Below are 22,534 nucleotides of genomic sequence, written 5' to 3' on the forward strand. Positions count from 1 at the left end.
AATGCAATGTTTCATTGCGCAAAGTGGCGTAATGCGTTTTAGTTCTCCGTGCGGAATGTGCGTCTCGCTTCGCGTAAAGAAAAGTAGCCACATTACACGAAGCTGTGGCGAGAATGACGCAGTGCCTCAGACGACCGGACTACAGTTTTAGGAATTTGATTGTTTTGTTTCCGTTGGGCTGCGGCCGCGTTTGTTGTTTACATACGAGTGTGGGCCCAGTGCCGTCGGGGTCGGGAGAAGAGTGAAGGAAAGGTACACGCGCGCGCGCACGTGAGCGTGAGGGTGTGTGTGGTTTGTAAAAGCCCTTCGTGCAGGCGTTTGTGCCCTACGCGCCTCCGAGAGGGCAGAGGTTTTCCGTTTCTTAGCGCGTGTGTGTGGTTATTGTTCGTTCTTTCAGATGGATGTTTTATACGTCTTCTCATATCATACTCGTTTTGCAGGCCCAGTTCCTCTGATAAAGGATCTCAATAGGAGTCTCGTCCACGGAGGATTGAAGGGTCTCTTTCAATGGTTCTAGTGTGTCTCGCTAGACAAAACACAAATATACAAAAATAAAACGAAACTAGCCTACCTCACATCGTGCGTCACGCGACATCAGTCGCTGTGCAATAAAATAGAGATAAAAGTAACCCATCTTCATCTTGCCTTCGGAACGTAGTAACCGGGGTGCAGAAAAAATTAAAATAACAAAAAAGGTATCAGCCTACGCGCCGTAGATCGATAATCGATAGGCGGCAGGCAGAAGATACAAGTGAAAAGTGCGTAAAAACGGTGTTGTAAAAATAGAAAATAGAATTTGTTCCAAAGTGACAGTGAAATCAGTAGTGATATTTCGGTATGTGAGGCGTTGTAGCTTGCAAGGAAAATTGTGAAAGCAGCCAAAAGGGAAAGCTAACGCGTTTCAGAACCCAAACAAAACAAACCGCACTGCGACGACGCGCGCCTTTTTCCCTTCAGGACACGACTGCTCTGCTGAAGCGTGTTAGGGTGGTGTGAGGGAGCACACCTCTCTCTCACTTTCGTCCTTTTCCCTTTTTTCCTTGCCGGCCCGTGGTACCAAACCTCCGTATCGAAACGATGGCGGATGTATTCGATCTGGAGCTCCACGAGGGAGACGACCTTCGCGATTCGGATGACGACGTAGTCATTGAGATCGAAGATGTAAGTAGAAAAACGCCGCCGAACGGTGAATTTTATTTGAGCGAAAATCGCTTAATGTAATACATATTTCACATAAACGATACTACCGCGGTTAAGGAGCATCAACGTAACGTGCACGGTTAACCCAGCATATGGGAAGTAGGAGTAATGACCTGCATTTAAACATTATATGGGGACTTGTTCTTATGTACTGTTGTTCGAGAAGTCCTGTGGCTTACTATACTCCTATCAACTGTGGATGCATCATACTGAAACATTTACATTTGAAAGTTCTCAATATGATCGATACGATTTTACGAACTCGAGAATAAACTTAGCTACAGAATAGAAGAACTGTAGATCGCCTTCATTTTTATTTGAAAAATGAGCTTTGTATTTTCCCTGCTGCTGCTTTGTGTAGGTTGTATGTCAGAGTCTTTCCCTGAGGCAATCAATCCTTCACAAAAATCGGCACCGGCTTGTAATGATAATAATGCACCCGAAGGACCTCTCGAAACGTTACAAACAGCAGCAAACCTGCATTTTTGCATTCTTCGAGCCTTCGTGCTACGTTCATGGCACACGAGACGGATGGAAAAGAAAAATAATAAAATGTACGAAACGGACCGTAAGAGACTGACCGACCGGGCGGGAGCAATGCCCCCATGGTTGAATGCACGCCGGGTGAGGAACGACGAAACCTCACGCTTAACGGCTGGATGGCCGTTCGTTTTTCGCCTCAAAAAGGGGGATTGTGGTTTCGCACGGTTTGTGGACACTTTTGAGCATTACTTACCGCACGAATCGGTGTGTGTGTGTGCTCGTAAGGTGCTGGTCAATCCCCCCGCCGGGATAGGGCTTGCAAATGTGTGGAAAAGAGCGAGAAAAGGTTTACCTTTCGTATTGTGGAACCCCTCCAAACGCAGTACACACGATAGGGGTTTGTTTTTCTTTTTGTTTCTATGTGTAATCAGGAGAATGGCCGGGAGACCTTGAAGAAGTAGCAATGGGGTCGAGAACACGAGCCCCAAATTTATGTGCGCAAGCACCGGAGCGCCCGAAAAGCAGACGGGTTCTCATCCACCATCCGTGTCTCAGCTGCCGTACGATCGAGAATGAATTTCACAATTATTCCAAAGCCAAAAAAAACGGCTTGGAGCTGGCAAAATAAAAAAAACAAAAAAAGAAAACTGCCCCAACCGCAGTAAAACTGGATGACAGTTCGCGACCGAGTGGAGCGTTTAAAGAGAGTGGAGCGCAGCACGCAGCCAGTTTCTCGGCCGGTTCAGAGTGCAGCCACCGGCGGGCGAAAGTTCTTTGACACCTGACGCCGTGCGGTCGTTCATCGTTTCGTGGAGCGTGGATTACTTTTGCCAGACGCCGCACCGATAGGCAGACCTGTCTGTGCCTGTGCTCTGGCTCTGGGTCTGGGTCTTCTGGCGGCTTCTTCTGCCTGATGCTCTCGCCACGCACACAAATGCGCAAGGTTTTTGTCGGTTGCTGCCCTACCGTTCGTGCGTTTTGGTTTGCCCTTTTTTTACATCTCTCTGACGTACTTCCCGGTCCTACGTTTCTGGGCTCCCGGTTGGGTCCCACCCTGCCTGCGAGACGCTCGCGTACACACAACTTCTTAACGCCAGGTTTGCACAATTCGCTCAGAAGTTCAATAACACCATCCAGGCGGCAGCTGGCGGCGAGTTTTCATCTCTCACGTGCGTCTCAATTCGCCTTTCGTTGAGCCGTACTCCACAGGCATGGTTGTCGGTTTGCATCGGATTGACAGTAGCTTAATTGAATTTCTGCAGGGATAAAGCATAAACTAATGCTGCTTTGCGTGACGTTTTGTTAAATGATGCACTCGTGCAGCGAAGAATCGATAGCAAACGAAGAAAAACGGCGTACAATGTTTCTTTCTCGCGTGAAATGTCTGTAGTAGGCATATAAATAAAATTACATGCTTCAGTGTGTTTATCCACCCAGTGTGCCGAGAGAGTGGGGTTTTTATTATTATAAATCCGCATAAAACTCACCAGACCGCCGCCATCTGTCATCGTTCCACGAACGAGCTTCGTCGAACGGCGATATGTGTGTGCTTCGCTTTAAATAACACGTAGTAGCCTTTGATTGCGTTTTCCCATCATCCCTTATTCACCCGCATGTCACGGACAGTACACGGGTGTGTATGTGTGTGCGCGTGTAGGAGTGCATGCGATGAGGTACTACGATTGCAAACGCCACCCCCTACGCCACCCTTATTTCAGACTGGTCTGTTTTGACGGGCAGGTTCCATTTTCATTCATATCTTGTGACAGTTCATCCTCCTCCTGCCTGTGGGCATGAGTTTATTTCCCATATTGGAGTCATTTTTGTTGTTTTTTTATTTGTTACTTTCCCACCGCATTCGATGGGTCTCTTCTCCATGCCCCGACGATGCGCCGATAGTTTTTCATTCATGAGTGTTTTTTTTTGCTCTTTTTTCGTCCAAATTATCTCTCTATGGGAAGTATATTCTACGTCAAGGTAGGCACGAGAACTAAGTATAAAAAATTATTCTGTCTCCATCCTCTTGCCTCTTTTTCCATACGATAAATGGTCATTAAACCCTGATGACGAAACAGGGTGGTGCGAGCTTGTTCCACAAAAAAGGAGTTCATTTCAATAGCTTTCTCGACGACACGGACTGTAGTTGTAGCATAAATAAGCCATAGATAAAGCCAGTCGTCGTTTGCGTCATACGTAAGGTGTTGGGGAATATGAGGCAAACAACAAATGCTGTTCTCTTGGAACATGGTGACTCTGGTACGACTTCTCGAGGTTGAATGGTGAATGGCAGGAAAAAAACATGAGTCAGATGAGTTTGAAGGAAATTCGGGACTGCTTGGCTTGTTTGTGGCCATGTCGCGACACGTGGCATGCATCAATGACTCATCATTTATGGATTGATATTTAATTACTCTCCACATTGCTTCCATTTTGACGTCCGAAAAAGTTCCACGGCGATCAGCAGCCCTCCTTTATTTGTTGATTTACATATTTCGATCTTTGTCTCGATCAATTTGCTCCCTTTCTTAGGTCAAGTAGGCGAAGGTCTGCATTTTCCGAGCAGCCAACAGCTGGCGTGGATCGCAAACCGTGAACTAAGCTGCCACCAATTGCCTGCCCGAGGTAACCACCCCATTATTATCCACCCATCCGGGAGGCAGAAACCGTTCATTTTTGCAGTGCTTTTGCATACGGAACAGTTTCCTCACTCCAGCGCACGTGACTAACCGTTAAAACCGGAGCCTTTTTTGTCCGGACTGCTCAAGTCAGCTGCTTTGGGGCTCAGCAGGGTGTGCCTTTGGTTCCCTTTCGCTTAGGTACGGTGCGCTTTAAAATACCCGGCGGTACTTTAAATGCGGCCACCAGCCAAGCGAACGCGGCCCTCGTGTGTGGGTTTGTGTTTGCTTTGTCGGCTGCCACCATCGAAGGGCCCTTTTATGAACTGCATGTTTCCTTGAGCTTGAACTTTCATATCTCTCCCACCCACAGCAGCCTCGAATCGTGGAAATTTCCTGTCGCGAAACTGCCAGCGGTGCAAATTGCTGTATTTGCTTCCTGGTGCCGAATCCATTCGAAGCATTTCCCCCTGTAAATGATCGCTGGGGGTGTGTGTGTGTGGCTCGATTTTCCCCACCGCAACATCAGCTCACAAGTACGTGCCTTCACCTGAGAAACTGAGAGTACGAAAGGGGCGTTGAATGGTTCGAAAAGGTGCGAAAACTCTGCCAGTTTGACCCCGTTTTGGGATACCGCTCTACTTTTTTTTATTGTTCCGTGCCACCGGTTCGTTCGCAAAAAAAAAACACTCCGTTTTCTCAACCCCCTGCCGGCTGGGAAGCTGTGGAAAAGGTAACAGTAACAGCAGCTCCACCAGGAGGCTTACGCAAAAAGGGCGGCATGCCTTTGGTAGTGTAGCGTGCTTGTCAATGTGTGGATGAATGGAGATCGAGTTGCTCGCTGAAACACACGCACGAGAGCGTTAAACGTTCTCTACTAGGGTTGAGAGGGATAATTTTGCGGGCTTTTAAGCCTCACTTTCTCTTCCGACCAACGCCCTTAGCCACCATTATAACCTAAATTAGCGGTCGAGAAGCTTTGGCTTTTGAGAAACACTTTCATCTTTCTCGTTTTATGTCCTCTTACGTCTAACACGATCCACAAACCTCGAGCGGCACGATATGGAGCCATAGATGTGTATGGATTTATGTCAGGCACTGTATTAGGATGTAACAGAAAATTGCCTAATTTCCACGAATCGAAACAATTTTCATCTGCCGGCACACAAATCATTCATACCGCTTTTCGTGCGGTGAAAGCTTACTTTTTTTGTCGCTGTATTCACTTTCCGCGTTGGTTTTTCATGCTTCCTGATGGCAAGTTTTTCATTGGCAGGGCAACAATTTCCCGCTGTGTGCGATCTAGTGCCAGGAAGAGTAGGCAAAAAGGAGGAATGCAGACCCCGGTTTCAGCCCCCCCCCCCGCCCCTTCTACCCCATCGATAGTGGTCGGTGTCGATTGCTTGGCGTGTGGCTAAATTTATTCAGCACCACCCAGTGAAACACCTCCCACGCGGGGTGCCCACCAGGAGGCAGGTGGTGAGAGGGTATTTGGCAGACGTTGGGCCAAGACTATGGCATCGTATGAAATTATAATAGAAGACGTACGCGGTCTGGCGCCGTCTAGTGCGTGATTGTACCCTAAAAATACACCCCCAACGACGTATCTCTCTCTCTCTTTCTCTTGTTGTTTTCCTTTCGAGCTTCCTGGTTTAAAATTCTCAGAATCCTCTCATGGTATTTTTGATAGTGTTGAGAAGATGAAGAGCTCGTTGTCATTTGGCGCAACGTACACTTGGGGTGTGTAAAAGTGATCGTCAGCCACCGAATTTTGGTGTACAATTATTTCCGTCCCACAGGATATCATCCCGCACTGGAAGGTTCGCACTGGGTGGTTTCTTTAGTTTCCCAATTCGCCATTCTCGATCGCCTACGAGACTTCTCCGGTTTCTGCCAGACGAAGGTTTTCATTGTGGAGCTAAATATAACAACCTACCGTGGAGGCGTTTAAGCTACGCTTGAGAGGAAGAAGGAACACGGTTGTATCCTGAAATGGGGGTGGGAGGTTGATTTGTCGCCGAGGTCTGCTTCTCTCTCTCTCCCCATTGCTCTCTTCTGTCGCTTCTAAGCGCTGTTTCCGTTTTCCGCGCGCTTCCTTCTGCTGGGGAGGGTAGATTATTTTTAGAAAGTTTCACTTCGCACACACACCGCACAAGACCGCACAGGCTTTTCTTCTTGTCACGTTTTGTTGGAGATTTTCCCCAACGGTGGGCGTCCGGGAGATTCCTTCGTCGCCGTCGTGCGCTACAGTGGAAGGAGGAATTTGAGGAATTTCCATTTCCCTTCGCACCGTTGGAAGTGGGCTTAGCGGAAACGGCAGCAGCAATGTCGACTCACCAGCGTCTTGGTAGTTCGCCAAAGCATGCATCCTGTGAATCATACTTCTGCAGCTCTCAAGGAACTCATCGCTCATCTTCATTTCCCGGGAAAATGGAAGAAAATCAGTACTCGCTTAATGAACTATCGTCCACTTCCATGCTGCGTGTTGAAAGATAGATGATAAGAAACAATTATCAAATCGTTACTGCTCAAAGATGGTGTTTACCCTGCGCGAGACCCATCATTGGCACCCCAAACACATCAATTGAACGAATCTCCCTCGGCTGTCGGTTTATTTTTAATCTGTATCGGCTCCTCTTCCTTGCGCCGGGGTGGAAAATTCAAGGGGCAACATCAAGAGAACGCAGAGGGGGTCTCAAATCAATCCTCCTTCCTTATGCCGACTGCATTCCTAGTACACGAAGGAACAACATTGATGGAAACAACGCGCCTGTCTCGTCGTAAGCTCCGGAGGGATGGAAAATAGGGGATGCAAGCGGATTGATGGTGGGGCTTTTATCACATCGCACCGATTACCGGTTGGCCGGCTTGTGTGTGTGTGCTTACGTTGGTGCTAATGGAGCTACGGAAATATCACACCAACAGCAAGCACACATACACGCTCGTCCCGCCGGCAGTAAAACGAGAAGCAAGGGTGGGGCGAAATAGAGACCTAGTTGGTAAAAGTAGGTCAATGACGAATGGGTTTGTTAGGTGAAAACGGAGCGAGACACACGCTGGTGAGAAATAGAGAGACAGAAAGCGGGAGAGGAAAATGATGTGTGTATGTGTTTGCCCTATCGCTGTGAAACAGCGAGTTGGTTCAAAGATTGCGTATTAGGTTTTTTTTTTGTTTCAGTACTATTATTTTGTTTTTCACTTTTACTTTGATAATGTGTATCAAAACATCTGTTAAAAAGGTCTGGTTTATGGAGTTAATTTTTGGGCTAAAACCCCGCTATATCCCTTCATGGCTCGTTCTCACCCTTCAGACCATTCGCCTGAATTATTCTGGGGTCTTTTGGATGACATAACACTCCCTTTTGTAGCCTCGAACGACTGTCCATCCACCCGGCGAGTGACCATTGAATAAACAGCCTACACCAGTCATGCGTTGGGGTGGGACCCCCCTTTCAAGGGAGCGATAAGATATTGCTCCCCTCCAACCCCCTTGCTACCTGTGATCGAAACTGGCTTCCTTCCGTTCGCGAGGCCACATTCCGGGGCTGGCTTTGAATAAAACAACGTAAACGTATCCGATGTCCACCTTGGGAAAACCAGATTCCTCTGGGGAGGAGGACCGTTGGCGGTTGGGTTTTGATTTAGTAATTCTCTTGCTTCTTCCATGCCGCATTGATTGCACTGAATAATCGACCGCTGGGCGAAGGTGTCGATTGCGTGTTGGATTGAGTTATAGGGTCCTCGATCGGACCATGGGTGGAGGCGCAGGTACCAGAGCAGGAGATTGAAGGAGGGAGTACTGTGTGTTGTGTGTAGGTCTAAATATACGTCGTACCGGGCGTTGCACAAGCGAAAGGCAGAGCAACGTCTTGTGGCGATCGTCGTGGGGCCGCGAAATGTGTACCAGTAGGTCAGAGCAGCAGCGGTGTGGCACAGTTTCCGATGATTCGCATTCCACGCATAGCTGCTGACGGGGAAATGGCCCTTGGAGTTCGCTTCGGTTGCTAGCCAGTCACAAAGTCTGATAAAAACAGGTGAAAATGCGGCTCCGTTTGACTCGGCTTTCCGGGTGAAAGGTTTAGCTCACTTTTCGATTTCCCCCAGCCGGTTTTCTGTGGAATTTTTCAAAATTTCGATTTAATTGAAATAAAAATCAGAAGGCTACTGATGACGCTGATGATGCGTCGCTTAACGAACATCAAGCATGAGTAATGACTAATTTTGTACGTCACTATTATCAGCGGATTTTGAAAGACCGCCCAGTGCATTTATATATCAAGAGCAATCCAGTATCACGAGAGTAAGAGAGCAAATATGATAAAAAATGATCACAGTGTAGAGAAAGTGCATGTGCAATTTTTAGCGCGTACTTTTCCTTCAAAACGGGGCTAAGAGAAAGGTGATCGAAACAAATTCATCCCGCCAAGGAGAAAGTAAACGTGGAATGTTTCCTCTCCATGTGCTCCCTCACACAGCGATGCCGCCCTCCGAAGACAACGAAATGGAAATCAATTAGTCCCATGAGAAGCGAATTACCGCCCTTTGTGCGTTATCCAATTTGGGTGGGCTGAGGGCGTTTGTTCGCCATTTGTCTTCGAGTTGGGGGTGGCGTAACAACACTCGCTCCCGGTTTCCATTAATCAAGCCGACTTTCGGTGCCTTTCAACGCGCGCTTCTTACATCGGATTCTTCATTCCATTTCCTGCAGCTTTGGCCTGCTTCGATCAGAGACATAGTGCATTGTAAGGGCTAAACCTAGCTCGTTGGAAAAATAAAAGCAAAAACCCACCCCCACAATTGTGCTTGTCGTGGGTGCGAGAATGACGATGTTTCTTCTGTTCGGTTCGATATGCTGCAACATGTTTCTGCTGCTGTGCTCGTTTGAGACGACACGCTCTCGAATCCGAGGGATGCGGATGGATAAACACACCGGCTCGATCTCCCCCGTTTGGGCGTGTGTGTGTGTGTGCGTGTATATCGTGTCGTCATCATCGTGGGGAACCGTCATTGAAGCCAAACCCAAGAATGAGGTCACGAATGGCAACGGAAAGAGACAGCAAAAGCTATGAATGGCTCGCGCATGAGAAGGGATGGGAAAATCCCAATTTACGTCACCGGCTGCTTGCGTGTGACCGTTCTCTTCGTCCTCTGGGAGATTGAGAGTGAGAGAGAGAGAGGATAAAACTCGAGAGAGATAGAGAGGGCCTGTGATGAGCATATTGTGCATTCGGTGCATCGTAAACTGCACTTTCGTCCTCCCCGAGGTAATGAATGAACCAGAGATGGATTTCGCGTGCGATTATTGCACACCAGGTGAAGAAGAACAACAAACCGCCCTCTTTCCCACCCTTCCATTGTTTGCCCTTTGAGAGTGAGAGTGTATGGGGGCGTGTAAACGTAAGTATGTATTCGCCAGTGCACTGCTGCGCTCCGGTGCAAATGCACTCTTCTCTCTGCTCACGCATCAATTTCGTGCGCCTACCTTTCCAGGGATCGATCGAAGGGCCTAGAGAAGAGTACACGAGGAGTTGAAAGGGGGAGCAAATAAACAAATAAACATTGTACGATGCATGGATCGGTGTTCGGTTGAAATCAACAGCAGCAATAGTGCTCATACGCGTGTGCGGTCATAAATATAAATATCGCAATACAACGACGCCTGGTTCTGGGAGTCACTCGGGTTGGTGGCGCAGTTTAGGTTAACCCAGAAGGCTCACAAACCGCCGCCGTCTCACAAATCATGCGAAAATGCACTACAAAACTGGCGACCACCGACATTTTACTACGCCATACGCGATGAAAGGGTCGAGGGGAAACAAGCGTGGTTCGATGAGGTGTTGTTCTGTTGATTACATTGCACGGTCCTAATGGAACAGGTTGTCAGCTTTATTTTCCTCTGATAAGCGTGCGTAGACACGTGCGGTTGATAGTGCATTTTTTTATTGTTTTTACAAAGTGTTTTATACACTTCGGATAAGCTCGTAATGATGGGGACTTTTTTTGCAATGGGTAGAAGTTGAACGATAATGTTTCTATCTGTCGTTTGAAATTGCTCATTGTTGCAAGTGCATTTCTATTGCGCATGTAAAAGGGCCCCTTTCTTGAGCACCCTCGTCCAAAGGACACGAAGATTAGAGGATTGATGGTGATGGAGATCTTGTTGCTTTTATGGTGACTCACCATCAAGAATAGGCCCCGAATGAAACCCAATCGATTGCGTTTTTCGGGGCCCAGGCAATCCAGTTTCTTCCACAGCATTTTCACCGTCTTGATTGGGTTTTCATTACGATTATTAAAATTCAACGATAACGAATTCCATTTGCCAACGGCGGCTGTCTCCGCAAGGCAAAGAACACCAGCGAGTATATTGGTACACGTGTCGGTTCCAAGGACAATACCGCTGGGAGGTTAGGTTGCCGCCACCATTCGTTGGAATTGTCAACACTGTGCGGGAACGACAGGCGCCAGTCGCCAGTCGCCCTTCTCCGTCATTTCCGCCTGCTCCAGCACCCTTCCCCTCTTCACCATTATCTATGTCGCACTGCAAACCGAAAAAATGCGCACGTTTTTGTGTGTGCGTTGACGATTAGCGCATGGCCGTGTCTCGGTGGCGCGAGTGATAAGGCGTAGGGAAAAAGGGCACAAAAAGACACTCAGGCTGTTGCATCGATGTCTTTCTGTGTGTGTTTGTGTGTGTATGCCATTTTTTGTCAACCGAGAGGTTTATTTTTCATTCGCATTTCATTGTATTCCCGCCCAGCGATAACAGGCAGGCGACCGAAAAGCATGTGCAGTAGCGCCCTTGTAAGTATGGCAGTGGTAGGAGCATGTTTCCCGATATTCCTCCCTGATTTTCCGCCCAGTTTCCCACCCCCCCCAGGGATGTGGTATTTTTTCGGGGCTACCACAATCCCTCGAACGTTGTGTCACTAGTGGCGAATGTTTCCGCGCATGTGCATACGCGGCTCTGTTACTATTAGCACTACTACCACCATCGGTTGGCTCGGGAAAGTGGTAGTATTACTACGGCAGCGTTACTATGTCATGGCGCGTAGTAGAGTCTTCAATTTGCTCTCTACCATGAAGAACAAGCTGCAGGGACACAGCTGCATTGGGGGGGCTAAGGGACAGGACGAAACGCAGCCCGTGGCTAATTTAATTCTTCCTTTCCGGCGCTGGGAGTTGGGAGCTTTTTTTTTGTGCGCCTGGAAAATTCTGCACTTGCTCGAGAGCAAGGCTGTATCATTGGAAAAGGGCCTGCATTTGGTTTTTTACGATTCTAATCAAATAAACAAGGACACACAAAAAAAAATAGTGAGGCGAAATGCTCTGTCAGAAGGTGGCCATTTCGTAGCAAATTAAGCTCACATCCGGTGGAGATTTAGAGCAACGCGTTGAGTCTCAATCGAATGAATCACGAGTAGCACTCGCCCTAGAAAGGCAAGTCGCTCGAATCATCGTTAATTGGTGGCAAAGACCCAACCGGAATGGCAACAAAACTACATCTTGAATTTTGGCGCTTTGGTTCGCATAATATGCAACCAGGCGAGACCAAAACTACCCTCGAATATACCCGGGGGGCTGGTCGTGATTCTCCCCAATATTGTTCTCGTTGAGTCTACCTGTCTGTCTGTCTCGCTCTGCTGTTTTCGTCTTTCTAAACACTGCGCTGTGTGCAGAAACGGGCCGAAAACGGTCCGCAAGCGAATACTTACGCGTTCGATTAGGTTTCGGTTTCGTTGCGCCCAACTCCCACCTTGACTGCTTCTACTGTCCTTGAGCCTGGCTCGTCCGAAGGGTGAGGCACAGGGGCTTCCTTTCCAAAGCCAGCCATCTGCGACGACGACGGGGTGGCGACGACGATGAAGACGGGGTGGCGATAAAAAAGCACACTCACAGGGAAGAAAAAGCGCTCATCGAACGATAACGAACGCCGGCTCGCGGGTTCAAGGTAGCCTCCAGCCAGGCCACAAGTGGAATATTTTGACGCAGTCAAAAAATTTATCGCCCCAGCCCCATCCAACCCTCTCCAACCTTTGCGACGGGTCTGTGTGGGTTGTGCGAGGTCTTCCGTTTTGGATTGGGTGGTGAGTGTGCGAGTGAGAAGACACTACAGAGACGGAAAATGAAGCTCTCAAGACAGTCGCGTCCACTGTCGGTGTACGATTGCTTTTGCTTACTTTGCTAAAATTGTTCGACAAAAACAAAGCTAGTTTACTGTTCACGCGGACATAGAATGTGGGAGGAAAATGTCACCCACTCAGCCACCCTGTGCCATTGTTGGGGATGTCCGTTTGGGCACCTTCTGTTGGGCATATCCTTGTCGCTGAATTCCGGATGGGCTAATTTTTGTGCCGATTTCACACATTAACACCCAATTTTGACACCCGGAAGTTAGACAAGGATTTTTTGTACCTCTCAAACGCTCTTATTCTTCATTACCGCCTTTCTGAACGATGTGTGCAAAAGGTAGATCGATTATCCCGCCTCAGGAAAAGGAGAAAGGCTAGGGTTCCTTGTTTGCTTTCCTCCATTGCGATCGATCGGAAAAGGGACAGTCCTTCGACAGCTCGTGACAACTCATCAGTTTGTCGGTCCGAATCGATGCAGGATCAATCATGAGTCCTTTCCTATCTTTGGTCAATGGAGGATCCGTTGAAGGAATGGCGCGCTCATTGGGTTCAATTTTGCCTTGTGGTTCTGGCATCATCGCCGTGTCCCGGCATATCAGTAGTGGTGACGGTTCCATCGTACCCCGGGTGGTGTGTTAGTAGTCATCCGACCCACTACTGTCACCCAACCAACCCCCATGTTGTATCCCGTAGGACTGGGTCATTTGGGCGTTACGCGAGGCAGCCAAAAAAAGGGGGTGGTTGGTAGGTTTCGGAAGTGATGTCAATAACCTTACAAGGTTTTTTCCTCGCCGCCGCATGCTCACACGCCTAGTTCCTCGACTGGTGTTCGGCGTTGTACGTGTGCTTCGGGGTTTTGTTTTTGGAAGAAAAATTTATTATTATTCCTTTTATATTTAAGTCGAGAATAAGATCCTCTAGTGGGTGGTGTTTTGTTGTTGTTGTTGCAAAACACTAGATTTTTCCTAGTCCTCCTAATCGAAGACACACGGCGGAGGGTTGCAGGGAGTTTTTTTATCGAACTGAAGTGGTTACGACACTTCAATTAATTGAAGTCTCTCGCTTTGAGTGCAATCTCCTCTCAAGGCGGTTCAAATTGTCACCATTCCCTCCTTCGATCTTTCTATGGTGGAGAATTCTACTCCATTGCAAAAGCACAAGTACAACGAGTGGAATCTACCAAGGATGGCGAGATGGAGAGTACATACACACACAGGGTTTGGTAGAATGTGATTAGATAATTTCAGGGTCAAACCCCAATGAGCGTGCACAGATATGTGTGTGTGTGCGAAGTAATTTCATCTTTTGTACATCTCGCGCAGCTTCTTAAGCCTACTTCAGAAGAGACGTCATACGATTTCTGAGTGTAAGATTTGTCTTCTGCTCCCAGACGAGTGTTCGCATCAAAACACCCTGCTTTACGCGTACCATTCAGCATTTAATAAGCGCCAGCATAACCGCCGGCGATTGCTTGTGGACCGTTTGGCGATTTCACATCTGATTGATATTTTCGCTGTTTGGTTTCGCTGTTATCACCGCTGATGGCAGTAGAGGCAGCAGCGGTTCCTTCTTCTTTTTGCTCGCGATTAGCAAAAGGGACGAATTTGGAAGCTCGCAAGTGAAGCTGCAGCTTGAAGCCGCATGACGTCCGCTAGAAGGCGCGGGTGATAAGCGATCATGATCTCTTGCGAAAGTGTTAATCTGGTAAGCGGTTTCATGCTGGATAGGAACTGATCCCGCCGTTGTTTGCTGCTACTCTCCGATGTCTGTCCGTCACTAGTCTTGGCTCTAGGGCTGAAAATTTAGGCAACAGTTTACTTTTTCACTTTGCGATCGAAAGCGCAACATTGAAAGAGGCCTTTTTTGCTGACATCCATGCACCATCCGGCTGTTGAATGGACTTCGCTTTTGACTTGACCTTGCTGATAATAGCACCCAACGTGTTGTTCCTCGATGGTGGCATGAGGTGATACGGCTTTCCACGTCCTGGCGCCTTCCATTGGACTTTGATTGAGATTTTGGAGTTATAAAATGCGCGGGTTTACATGTTCGTTTGGGCTGGGGAAAGCGTGGAAAACCTGTCTAATGAATTGACCGTTTAAGCTCCAGTTTCTTTTGATCGCAACGTGGTCGATATAAACACGAATGAAAACATCATGCGACATTCATTCAACGTATCTAAAAGGCTAAGACGTATTTAAGTCGTTCCTTCGCATTATGCCTGCAACCGCTACCATTGTAATCCAGTGGAAAACAGGGGGCAACATTGGTGCTTTGGGTTTGTTAAATTTAGATAGGCTACAAGGAAAAGCCAAAGTTTTCCAGTGCGGGGGCAGCAAACAAAACGTGAGGAAAAAATAGCATAACAGCTGATGAGTCCATCTGTTTTGCTCCCGTCTCAATTCCACGACACTACCGAAACCCCTATCACGATCGTCCTTCACAACAAACCATCCAAATCCTTCCATCAGTATAGGGCGGACATAGTGAGACACGTGCGACAAATGCATAGGGAAAAGGATGCACAACTGAACCGACACCCGGAGATGTATCGCCGTCATATAAGAGAGCATCAGGCAACCAGGTCAATGACTTCAACGGGACAGACGGTGGCTCCTGTCGGTTCATCCCGCGATGCAAGATGCATCTGGTCGTCATTCCATCCCCTCCGGAGTGTACGTTGAACTAGAGGAGGGATATACGATTTCCGGATTGTAGTCGCCCCTCGCGGAAAATGCAGCACCGATGTATGGAGTGGCCAGGGAAAAGACAACCCCCAGCCACGTCCGTATTGTGCAGGGAGATGCCATTGTCAGACGCTGGTTCTATGTATAGAGCGTATGCGGATTTTCTTCCCTCCATCGTTTTCCGGCACATGGAGTTTTTTTTTCGTTGTCATCGTCGACGGCTCATTTTAGACATCCGGTGGGTAGGGTTCATTCTCCCTGGTGCATCCGCATCGTGGTGATTCCTTTTTGTCGTATGTGTGTTGTGATTTTGATGTAATGTGATACGCTAACAATGACGACTCAAAAATATGCTTTTTATTTCATATTTTGAAAAAAAAAAGAAAAGCAGAAGAATGGACGCCTTTCACAATAAGGTTTTTGTATATCGAAATAATATAAGGGTAATTTAAAATGATTTAAATTCGGTGGGCCACTGGGTGTTATCGCTTTGACTATCACACACGTTTTTAGTACGTGTGATGATCATAATATCTTCGTATGATCACAAAAAAATCTGACTAATGAATGATTCCATTATTAGATAACGATTTTGTAATGTTCCTTTTGAGTATAGAACTGGATTTTACTAAGTTTTAGTGTCCAGTAAATTGAAGTATAATAGTGCATTGAAGTGGGCTCGCTCTGTAGTCTTATGGCATGTGGTCCTTTGTATGAACATTCAAACAATACCATCATTATCCATATCACATGATCATCACTTTTATATTCGTCTCACTTTCACTCTCCTCCCACAGGTTGACCTGGAACCCGAACTTCACATCAACTCAAACCTAGAGTAAGTAATCACACACCGGTTGCACGGTTAATATGCTAATGGACACGATGTTAAACTTTTTCTTTATTGTAGCACTGAGGGATCAGAAACGATACCCCTGTCGGAGGATATTATAAATCCGGGCCGAATAAAGCTGGGACCGCAAGATTTTGAGCTAAAGAAAGTATTAGGAAAGGGCGGATATGGTAAAGTCTTCCAAGTAAGTATCGCCAGACCGATTGATGGTGGCCGATGCCTTCTAACTTCATTACACCGTTTCGTTTTTAGGTGAGAAAAACCACTGGTGCTGATGCAAATGCATACTTCGCGATGAAGGTGTTGAAGAAAGCGTCAATAGTTAGAAATCAAAAAGACACAGCTCACACACGCGCCGAGCGAAACATCCTAGAAGCTGTCAGGGTAGGTGGAAAAATCCTTTCCCTGTATACTTTTCCCAGTCGCATCCGACACATGAGAAACAGTTCATCATTTTAAACTAACACCCCTACTGCGGCTCTGAAATAGATTTTTATACCTAAAAGAAAGTTAAAAGGTAATTTTGCTACGTTCTCTTTCGTTGAATTGTCTGTTTTGTTCTCTCATTTCAGCACCCATTTATAGTAGAATTAGTATACGCCTTCCAGACAGACGGCAAGTTATATTTAATCCTAGAGTACTTGAGCGGCGGCGAGTTGTTCATGCATTTAGAGCGTGAGGGGATATTCCTCGAGGACACTGCATGGTAGGTGCACCCCGCGTGGTGGATGGGAAGCTTCTCGATTCTGACCGATGCGTACTCCTTTCGTCGCACGTAGCTTTTACCTTTGTGAAATTATACTGGCGCTTGAGCACCTGCACAATCTCGGCATCATCTATCGGGATCTGAAACCAGAGAACGTGCTCCTCGACGCGAAGGGTCACGTCAAGCTGACTGACTTCGGCCTATGCAAGGAACACATCCAGGAGGGCATCGTGACGCACACGTTCTGCGGTACGATCGAGTACATGTGAGTGTGCATTTTGTTTAACCCTTTTCATTCGTTGCTTGTAATGGAGGTATCCCGAACGACGGTTTCGACGAGTGCAATTATAACGTTTACAATTTGAACAGGGCTCCGGAAATCCTCACACGTAGCGGACATGGCAAAGCGGTCGACTGGTGGTCACTCGGTGCCCTGATGTATGACATGCTGACGGGAATGGTAAGCGCTATAGTGACCCACGGATGGCAACACTGAACTGTACGAAGACACACGTATGTGTGTTTGTGTATTCGATTGCAGCCCCCATTTTGTGCGGACAATCGTAAGAAAACGGTCGACGCGATCCTGAAGGATAAACTCAACATCCCGGGCTACCTGACGCCGGATTCACGGGACCTGATCCGCCGGCTGATGAAGCGTCAGGTGTCGCAACGTCTCGGCAGCGGACCAACGGACGGTCAGGCCGTGCGAGCACACCCATTCTTCAAGAACGTCAACTGGGACGACGTGGTGGCAAGAAGGCTGGATCCGCCGATAAAACCCGTACTGGTAAGTGTACATCGTGTGTGCGCAGTGTGATCAGAGATCTGGGTGTCTAATCGTGCCTTATTTTTCACGTCATTTGAAAATAGGTTAGCGAGGACGATGTGTCGCAGTTCGATACCAAGTTCACGAAAGAGATCCCTGTCGATTCGCCCGATGAGACACAGCTGAGTGAAAGTGTCAACCTGATCTTCCAGGTAAGCATTCGTCCTGTTCCCCGTGTCCGGGGCTTGCAAAAGCACATCAATCGATGATTGGCCGTATCAATTCGCGTAGGGTTTCACGTACGTCGCCCCGTCGGTGCTGGAGGACATGCAAACGGGTATTACACCGCGTTCGCCCCGCCGGCTGCCACGCCATCACTACGGCCACCATTTGCACCACCACCATCACCTCCACCACGGTCCGGGCAGCAATTCCGGGACGTCATCATCGTCGGGAGTGCACAGTGGCGGTAGCAGCAACGCCAGCAGTAGCAGCCGCATGATGCCGACGGGCGCGGCCGGTGGCCCGAGCATGGAAAATGGTAACGTATGGAAAATGGCACCTTACCAGAATATGCACAATCATCACCCGCTGCCACACGTGCACCAGCAGCAACGGGCAGGCCAACCGATGGTTCCACCGCCGCAGCAGTCGGCAGGTTCTTCACAACAGCCACACAATCAATCGCAACCAACACAAAGCGCCGCCGCCGCAGGGGCCCCCGGTAGTCGGCCGTTCAACGCGGCCTTCATTTCCCGACGAACGCCTCCCCATCTGCAACCGTTCGCCCCGAGACCGTCGCCGCAGGACGAAATGATGGACGTGTACCCGGAGATGTCTATCTCTTAGTGAGTACGAGTAGTGTTGTATTATTGGCTTCTTTAATTTTTTTTTGGATGGCGTACTAATAGAACACGTGCTTTTCTTTCCCCAAAATAGGCCAACGCTGGCGGAATATAGCAGTTTTAGAAAATTTGTCACCTAAGGTGTGTTTATCGTGAAATACCAGCGTATTGATCCAGAAGATGATTATATACTGATTTGGTAACGTCTCCAAACTAACTAATCCGTAGTCTAGTGTAAAGAGAATCGAAGTAAAAACCAAGCTGTTCCAGTGTTGCGGGTGTGAAGGATGAAGGATGAACGGAGAAGGATGCTAGGAAAGGATACAATCACCAAGATACATGAAACAAAAAAAAATACACTTACACGCTAGGATAACGAATTTCCCCCAAACAAACATTTCCCCCATCGGCTTGACCTCAGCTACCTGCGGTGCCAGTCCTACCAAACGGAAGCAAATAGCAAGCTATCGTTTCATCGGAATTTAACGCTTCCTGCGCGTTCCGTTTACGCCGCGTCGACCGGTCTCGGTTGCAGACGGAAGCAAAAGGTTGTTGTTAAGTTTGGCTTTACTTTATTTTAAATATTCGACTCAGGCGATAGCAGATTCTAAAGAAGAAAACACTCCCCCAGAGGAAGCACAGAACGCAGAACAGTGCATTAGGCCATCCATTAACTCAACACGAATTACATATATACATATAGGTAGCTCATAGGATAACGAAGAAAAAGAAGAAGCTAAGCGAATGGTGCAAATATGTCTAACAGAGGAAAAGAAAGGAAAGGAGCGGATGTACAGAATTCGAGGCGCGTTTGGATTGTGAAACACGTTCGTTCTCACTAGAATGTATGGCTAGGTGTATTTCTATTTTTTTTCTCCTGTTTTATTCTAGAAAAGTTTTTTTTGTTAGTAACTATTTTTTCCCCGTGATGGATGTGTATGAGACATTTTTCATCCATTTGATATGAAGCTTTTATTACGTATACACTATTTTTTTCCTATTTTCCGAACATCCCAGTTCGCAGATATTAGTTATGAGGGAAAGACGATGCTAGAAAATACTTGAGTGAATGCAAGGAAGAGAAGAAAAGCTGAAATAAAGATAACATTGTGAGGAATTATCGATTTCAAGGTAAAACTAAACACACATCCTCTTCTACAGCGGGGCAAATTTTGAGATTTTAGCAAGAGGTAAATATAAACCCTTGTGTATATAAGGTATTACAGCTGTTTTGTTGCGGTGATGGGACATGGTTTGAGACAAACACAGACGTTCAGAATCATGGGAAACTAGCAGAATGTATCGGGATGAGAGAGTCATATGATATGGACCTAATTTACCTGGTACAGAAATTTCACACTCGCGAATAGCTGAAAAGAAAAATTGTATTTGAAAAATTGACGGTGAAACAAGGACCTTAGAAATGCTATAGTAATCTGCATTTTCAACACCATACCAAGATGTTTATAGATAAGGGGCTTGGTTACTACAGATAGTATACTGTTCTATCCATCCAGAACGAGTATAAGGCAAGGAAGAAAATTTGACCTGTCACAATTTGCCGCTATAGGGTGCTGGGCAAAAATGTGAAATAGAGAAAAAAGGATCATAACACAATGTGTGGAATAAATTTTGCGACAGACAACTAAAAACAAGTGTAACCCTGCATTAATACTTTCGTAACACCATTTAGATTGTGTATAAGTTAGCCTATTCTCCTCGGTTCGCAAGGATGGTTGCGTTTGAAAAATCCGTTCGTAATGCAACCATCTTTCAGGATTGGGTGGGATTTAGCTGTATACCTCTGTTTCGAGTGTCTGTGTCCGCTAGAGAATCAACCAACATAACCCTACCCGTACTGATTGGATGGAACAGAAGAAACCTATAGAAAACTGCCACACTTGATAAGACGAAAAATCGAGGAGAGTAATGTGTGGAAAATGGTCCGTCGAGGTCGCTCAAGATGAAATTCCACCAAGTAGCCAAGAAACAAGAAAGCAACACAAAACTAAATGAAAAACAAAACCTTACAAGTAAACCAAAAACCAAAACGTGAACGAAAACTACCATTTGCAATAGTCTGAATCTAGCGAAACGTATGTGAATAAACACTAGAAAAGGGAAAATCAAATCAAGGACAACTAAATAGCACCTGTTAGTGAAAGAGGATAAGAATTGAACAATATGCGAAGTAACATTATTCAAGCTGCATACACCGTACTAGCAAATTAAGTTCTCCTAATATGCGGATCGTGTGAAGGATGCATATGTTACGAAACGATGAAACAAAATAAAACAATAGCATAAAGATATGAAACCAAATAGACTGTTTTTCAATGATAACAACTATCAGAGAAAATGAAAAAATCATTCCAACAGCAGCATTAAACAGCAATGAATCTATCGTGCAGAGAAAATGGCGCATTTGCTTCATATGCCTCTGGGTGCCTAATGATTGCAAGAAGAATCGAATATCTCTGTTTTCTATGATACTGCCCCTATGTCAGTTTGAAGAACCAATATTTTATTCATGTGTGTACGCATGAGAGAGGGAAATTCGGTACCTGTTTTTCAGCGACCATCAAACATCTCCATGGCAACTGTCGGTTGCTATCCGAACCTTTTCGGTTGGTTGGCAGTTTTGCATCAAACAAAGTGTTGTTTCGCTGCATCTAGCAACCTGGATCTAAGCTCTCGCTGTGGCTCGTCCTGTTCGTGGGATTTTCAGTGAAAATGTCCGAAAACTATATACGCCAGCAAAATCTCGTCCTTCTGCCTCCCGAGCAGCCGAAGTACGTGCCTCGCGATTGGGATGCTAATAATCGCCGGCAGAATTTGTTCTCGCTGGAGCAGCAGGCGCTTGCAGACCGCGTAATTAAGTGAGTATTTTCTTCATAGCTCCCCATTATTCAAGCAGCCTTGATGCAGTATAGCTTCCGTTGCATAGTGAGAGCGACCGAATTATTGATGAAACGAAGCACACGACCGAGGAAAGCAAGGGCGAGGTAGATTACCGGTTGCGGGAGCGCATCGAGGACATCCGGTTCCGGCGGGACGAGCTACAGCAGCAGAAAAAGGAGGCGCACATCGAGGAGGAAGCGCTCAAGGTGTACAAGCGGCGCACGATCGACGCCATCAACACTCTGCGGGAAATCGCAGTTCCGCTGTGCCAAAAGTGCATCGCCCTGAGGGAAACGCGCCAGGGATCGGATCTCGTCAACGACGAGGTGGATCAGGAGCTGCGAAAGGAACTCGACGTGACCGAGGGTGGAATCGCATTACTGGAAAAAGTGCTCGAGCAGTGCGTGGAGCAGATCCGGCGGCTGCGAGCTACCATCTATCTGCTCGATCGCGACCTAGCCGACAAGGACCGGTCTATCAAGATCGACGCAAAGAACCTCGAGTTGCGCCCAAACCAGCTGGAGCTGAATGTGTATGCCGGACGGGTTCCACTAGACCCCTAGTAAGTGTCGTGGAACTCCACGGCCTAGCTCCTCCGCCAACGATGTCGATAACGAATGATTTTCATTACAATTCCAGCAACTCAACCGACGAGGAATGGATCGCGGTGACAAATCGGAACATCGAGGCCACGGCGAAGGAGATCAACTCAGCCCAACCTTTGCGTTCGTACATTGATCAGCTGCTGCTCCAGACGGCCGAGGACATTCGCACGCAAGTTGATCGCACGAACGCCGCTTTCCGACAGCGTGTGGCCGAAATACGCTACACCAAGGTGAAGCTCGAGAACGTCCACAAGGAGACGGTACGTCAAGTGAACGAACTAACCCGCACCGTCACCCGGCTGGAGCGGGAAATCGCAGAGAAGGAAGGATACGTAGCTTTGGCTCAGACACGCCTGGCCAACCGGTCCCAGCGGCCCGGCATTGAGCTTTGCCGAGATAACGTGTGGGATGGTTTAAAACAGGAACTGGCTTCGTTGCGAGAAACGATCGTTAAGCTGGATGGAAGCCTGGTGAAGGCGAAGGCCACCCTGCGCTATCTGCTTAACACGCAGGTCATGCAGGAGGAGGAGATCAACCTAAAGACACAGTCCTTGCGTATCGACGAGGTGAATTGCATGACTATGCGCGAGAGCTTCAAATTCCAAACGTTCTAAAATCAGTATCAGGTCCTTTTTCGAGATACACAACTATGCAATTTGAAAACGAAAATAAAAGCACACGCTAGGTTAATGCTAGATAATATAGATTTGCCTTTATTATTTGTTGGTTTTGAGTCGC

The 22,534-nt window shown here is 47.3% G+C and overlaps 2 protein-coding genes across 2 annotated transcripts; both read left to right on the forward strand.

Annotated features, from left to right (window-relative positions):
- The first annotated feature begins 1,077 nt into the window (after window positions 1-1,077).
- LOC128725069 (ribosomal protein S6 kinase beta-2) lies at window positions 1,078-18,294 on the forward strand. The gene is made up of 10 exons (XM_053818788.1): window positions 1,078-1,161; window positions 15,915-15,955; window positions 16,028-16,154; window positions 16,223-16,354; window positions 16,543-16,676; window positions 16,750-16,941; window positions 17,046-17,136; window positions 17,218-17,466; window positions 17,550-17,657; window positions 17,737-18,294. The coding sequence occupies exons 1-10, from the start codon at window positions 1,078-1,080 to the stop codon at window positions 18,292-18,294; spliced, it is 1,716 nt and encodes a 571-aa protein (XP_053674763.1).
- Window positions 18,295-21,023: 2,729 nt separating this feature from the next.
- LOC128726636 (tektin-1) lies at window positions 21,024-22,410 on the forward strand. Its single transcript, XM_053820453.1, has 3 exons — window positions 21,024-21,169; window positions 21,238-21,753; window positions 21,831-22,410. The coding sequence occupies exons 1-3, from the start codon at window positions 21,024-21,026 to the stop codon at window positions 22,408-22,410; spliced, it is 1,242 nt and encodes a 413-aa protein (XP_053676428.1).
- The last annotated feature ends 124 nt before the right edge of the window (window positions 22,411-22,534 follow it).

The sequence above is a fragment of the Anopheles nili genome, chromosome 3, assembly GCF_943737925.1.
Source record: "Anopheles nili chromosome 3, idAnoNiliSN_F5_01, whole genome shotgun sequence".
NCBI classification, from domain to species: domain Eukaryota; kingdom Metazoa; phylum Arthropoda; class Insecta; order Diptera; family Culicidae; genus Anopheles; species Anopheles nili.

Bases quoted from the DNA above. Each gene is read 5' to 3' on its own strand.
- LOC128726636 (XM_053820453.1), top strand. From the start codon at position 21,024: ATGTCCGAAAACTATATACGCCAGCAAAATCTCGTCCTTCTGCCTCCC. The intron at 21,170-21,237 runs GTGAGTATTTTC...TCCGTTGCATAG, and splicing joins CTTGCAGACCGCGTAATTAA to TGAGAGCGACCGAATTATTG. The intron at 21,754-21,830 runs GTAAGTGTCGTG...TTACAATTCCAG, and splicing joins CGGGTTCCACTAGACCCCTA to CAACTCAACCGACGAGGAAT.
- LOC128725069 (XM_053818788.1), top strand. From the start codon at position 1,078: ATGGCGGATGTATTCGATCTGGAGCTCCACGAGGGAGACGACCTTCGC. The intron at 16,355-16,542 runs GTAGGTGGAAAA...CTCTCATTTCAG, and splicing joins ACATCCTAGAAGCTGTCAGG to CACCCATTTATAGTAGAATT. The intron at 16,942-17,045 runs GTGAGTGTGCAT...CAATTTGAACAG, and splicing joins TGCGGTACGATCGAGTACAT to GGCTCCGGAAATCCTCACAC.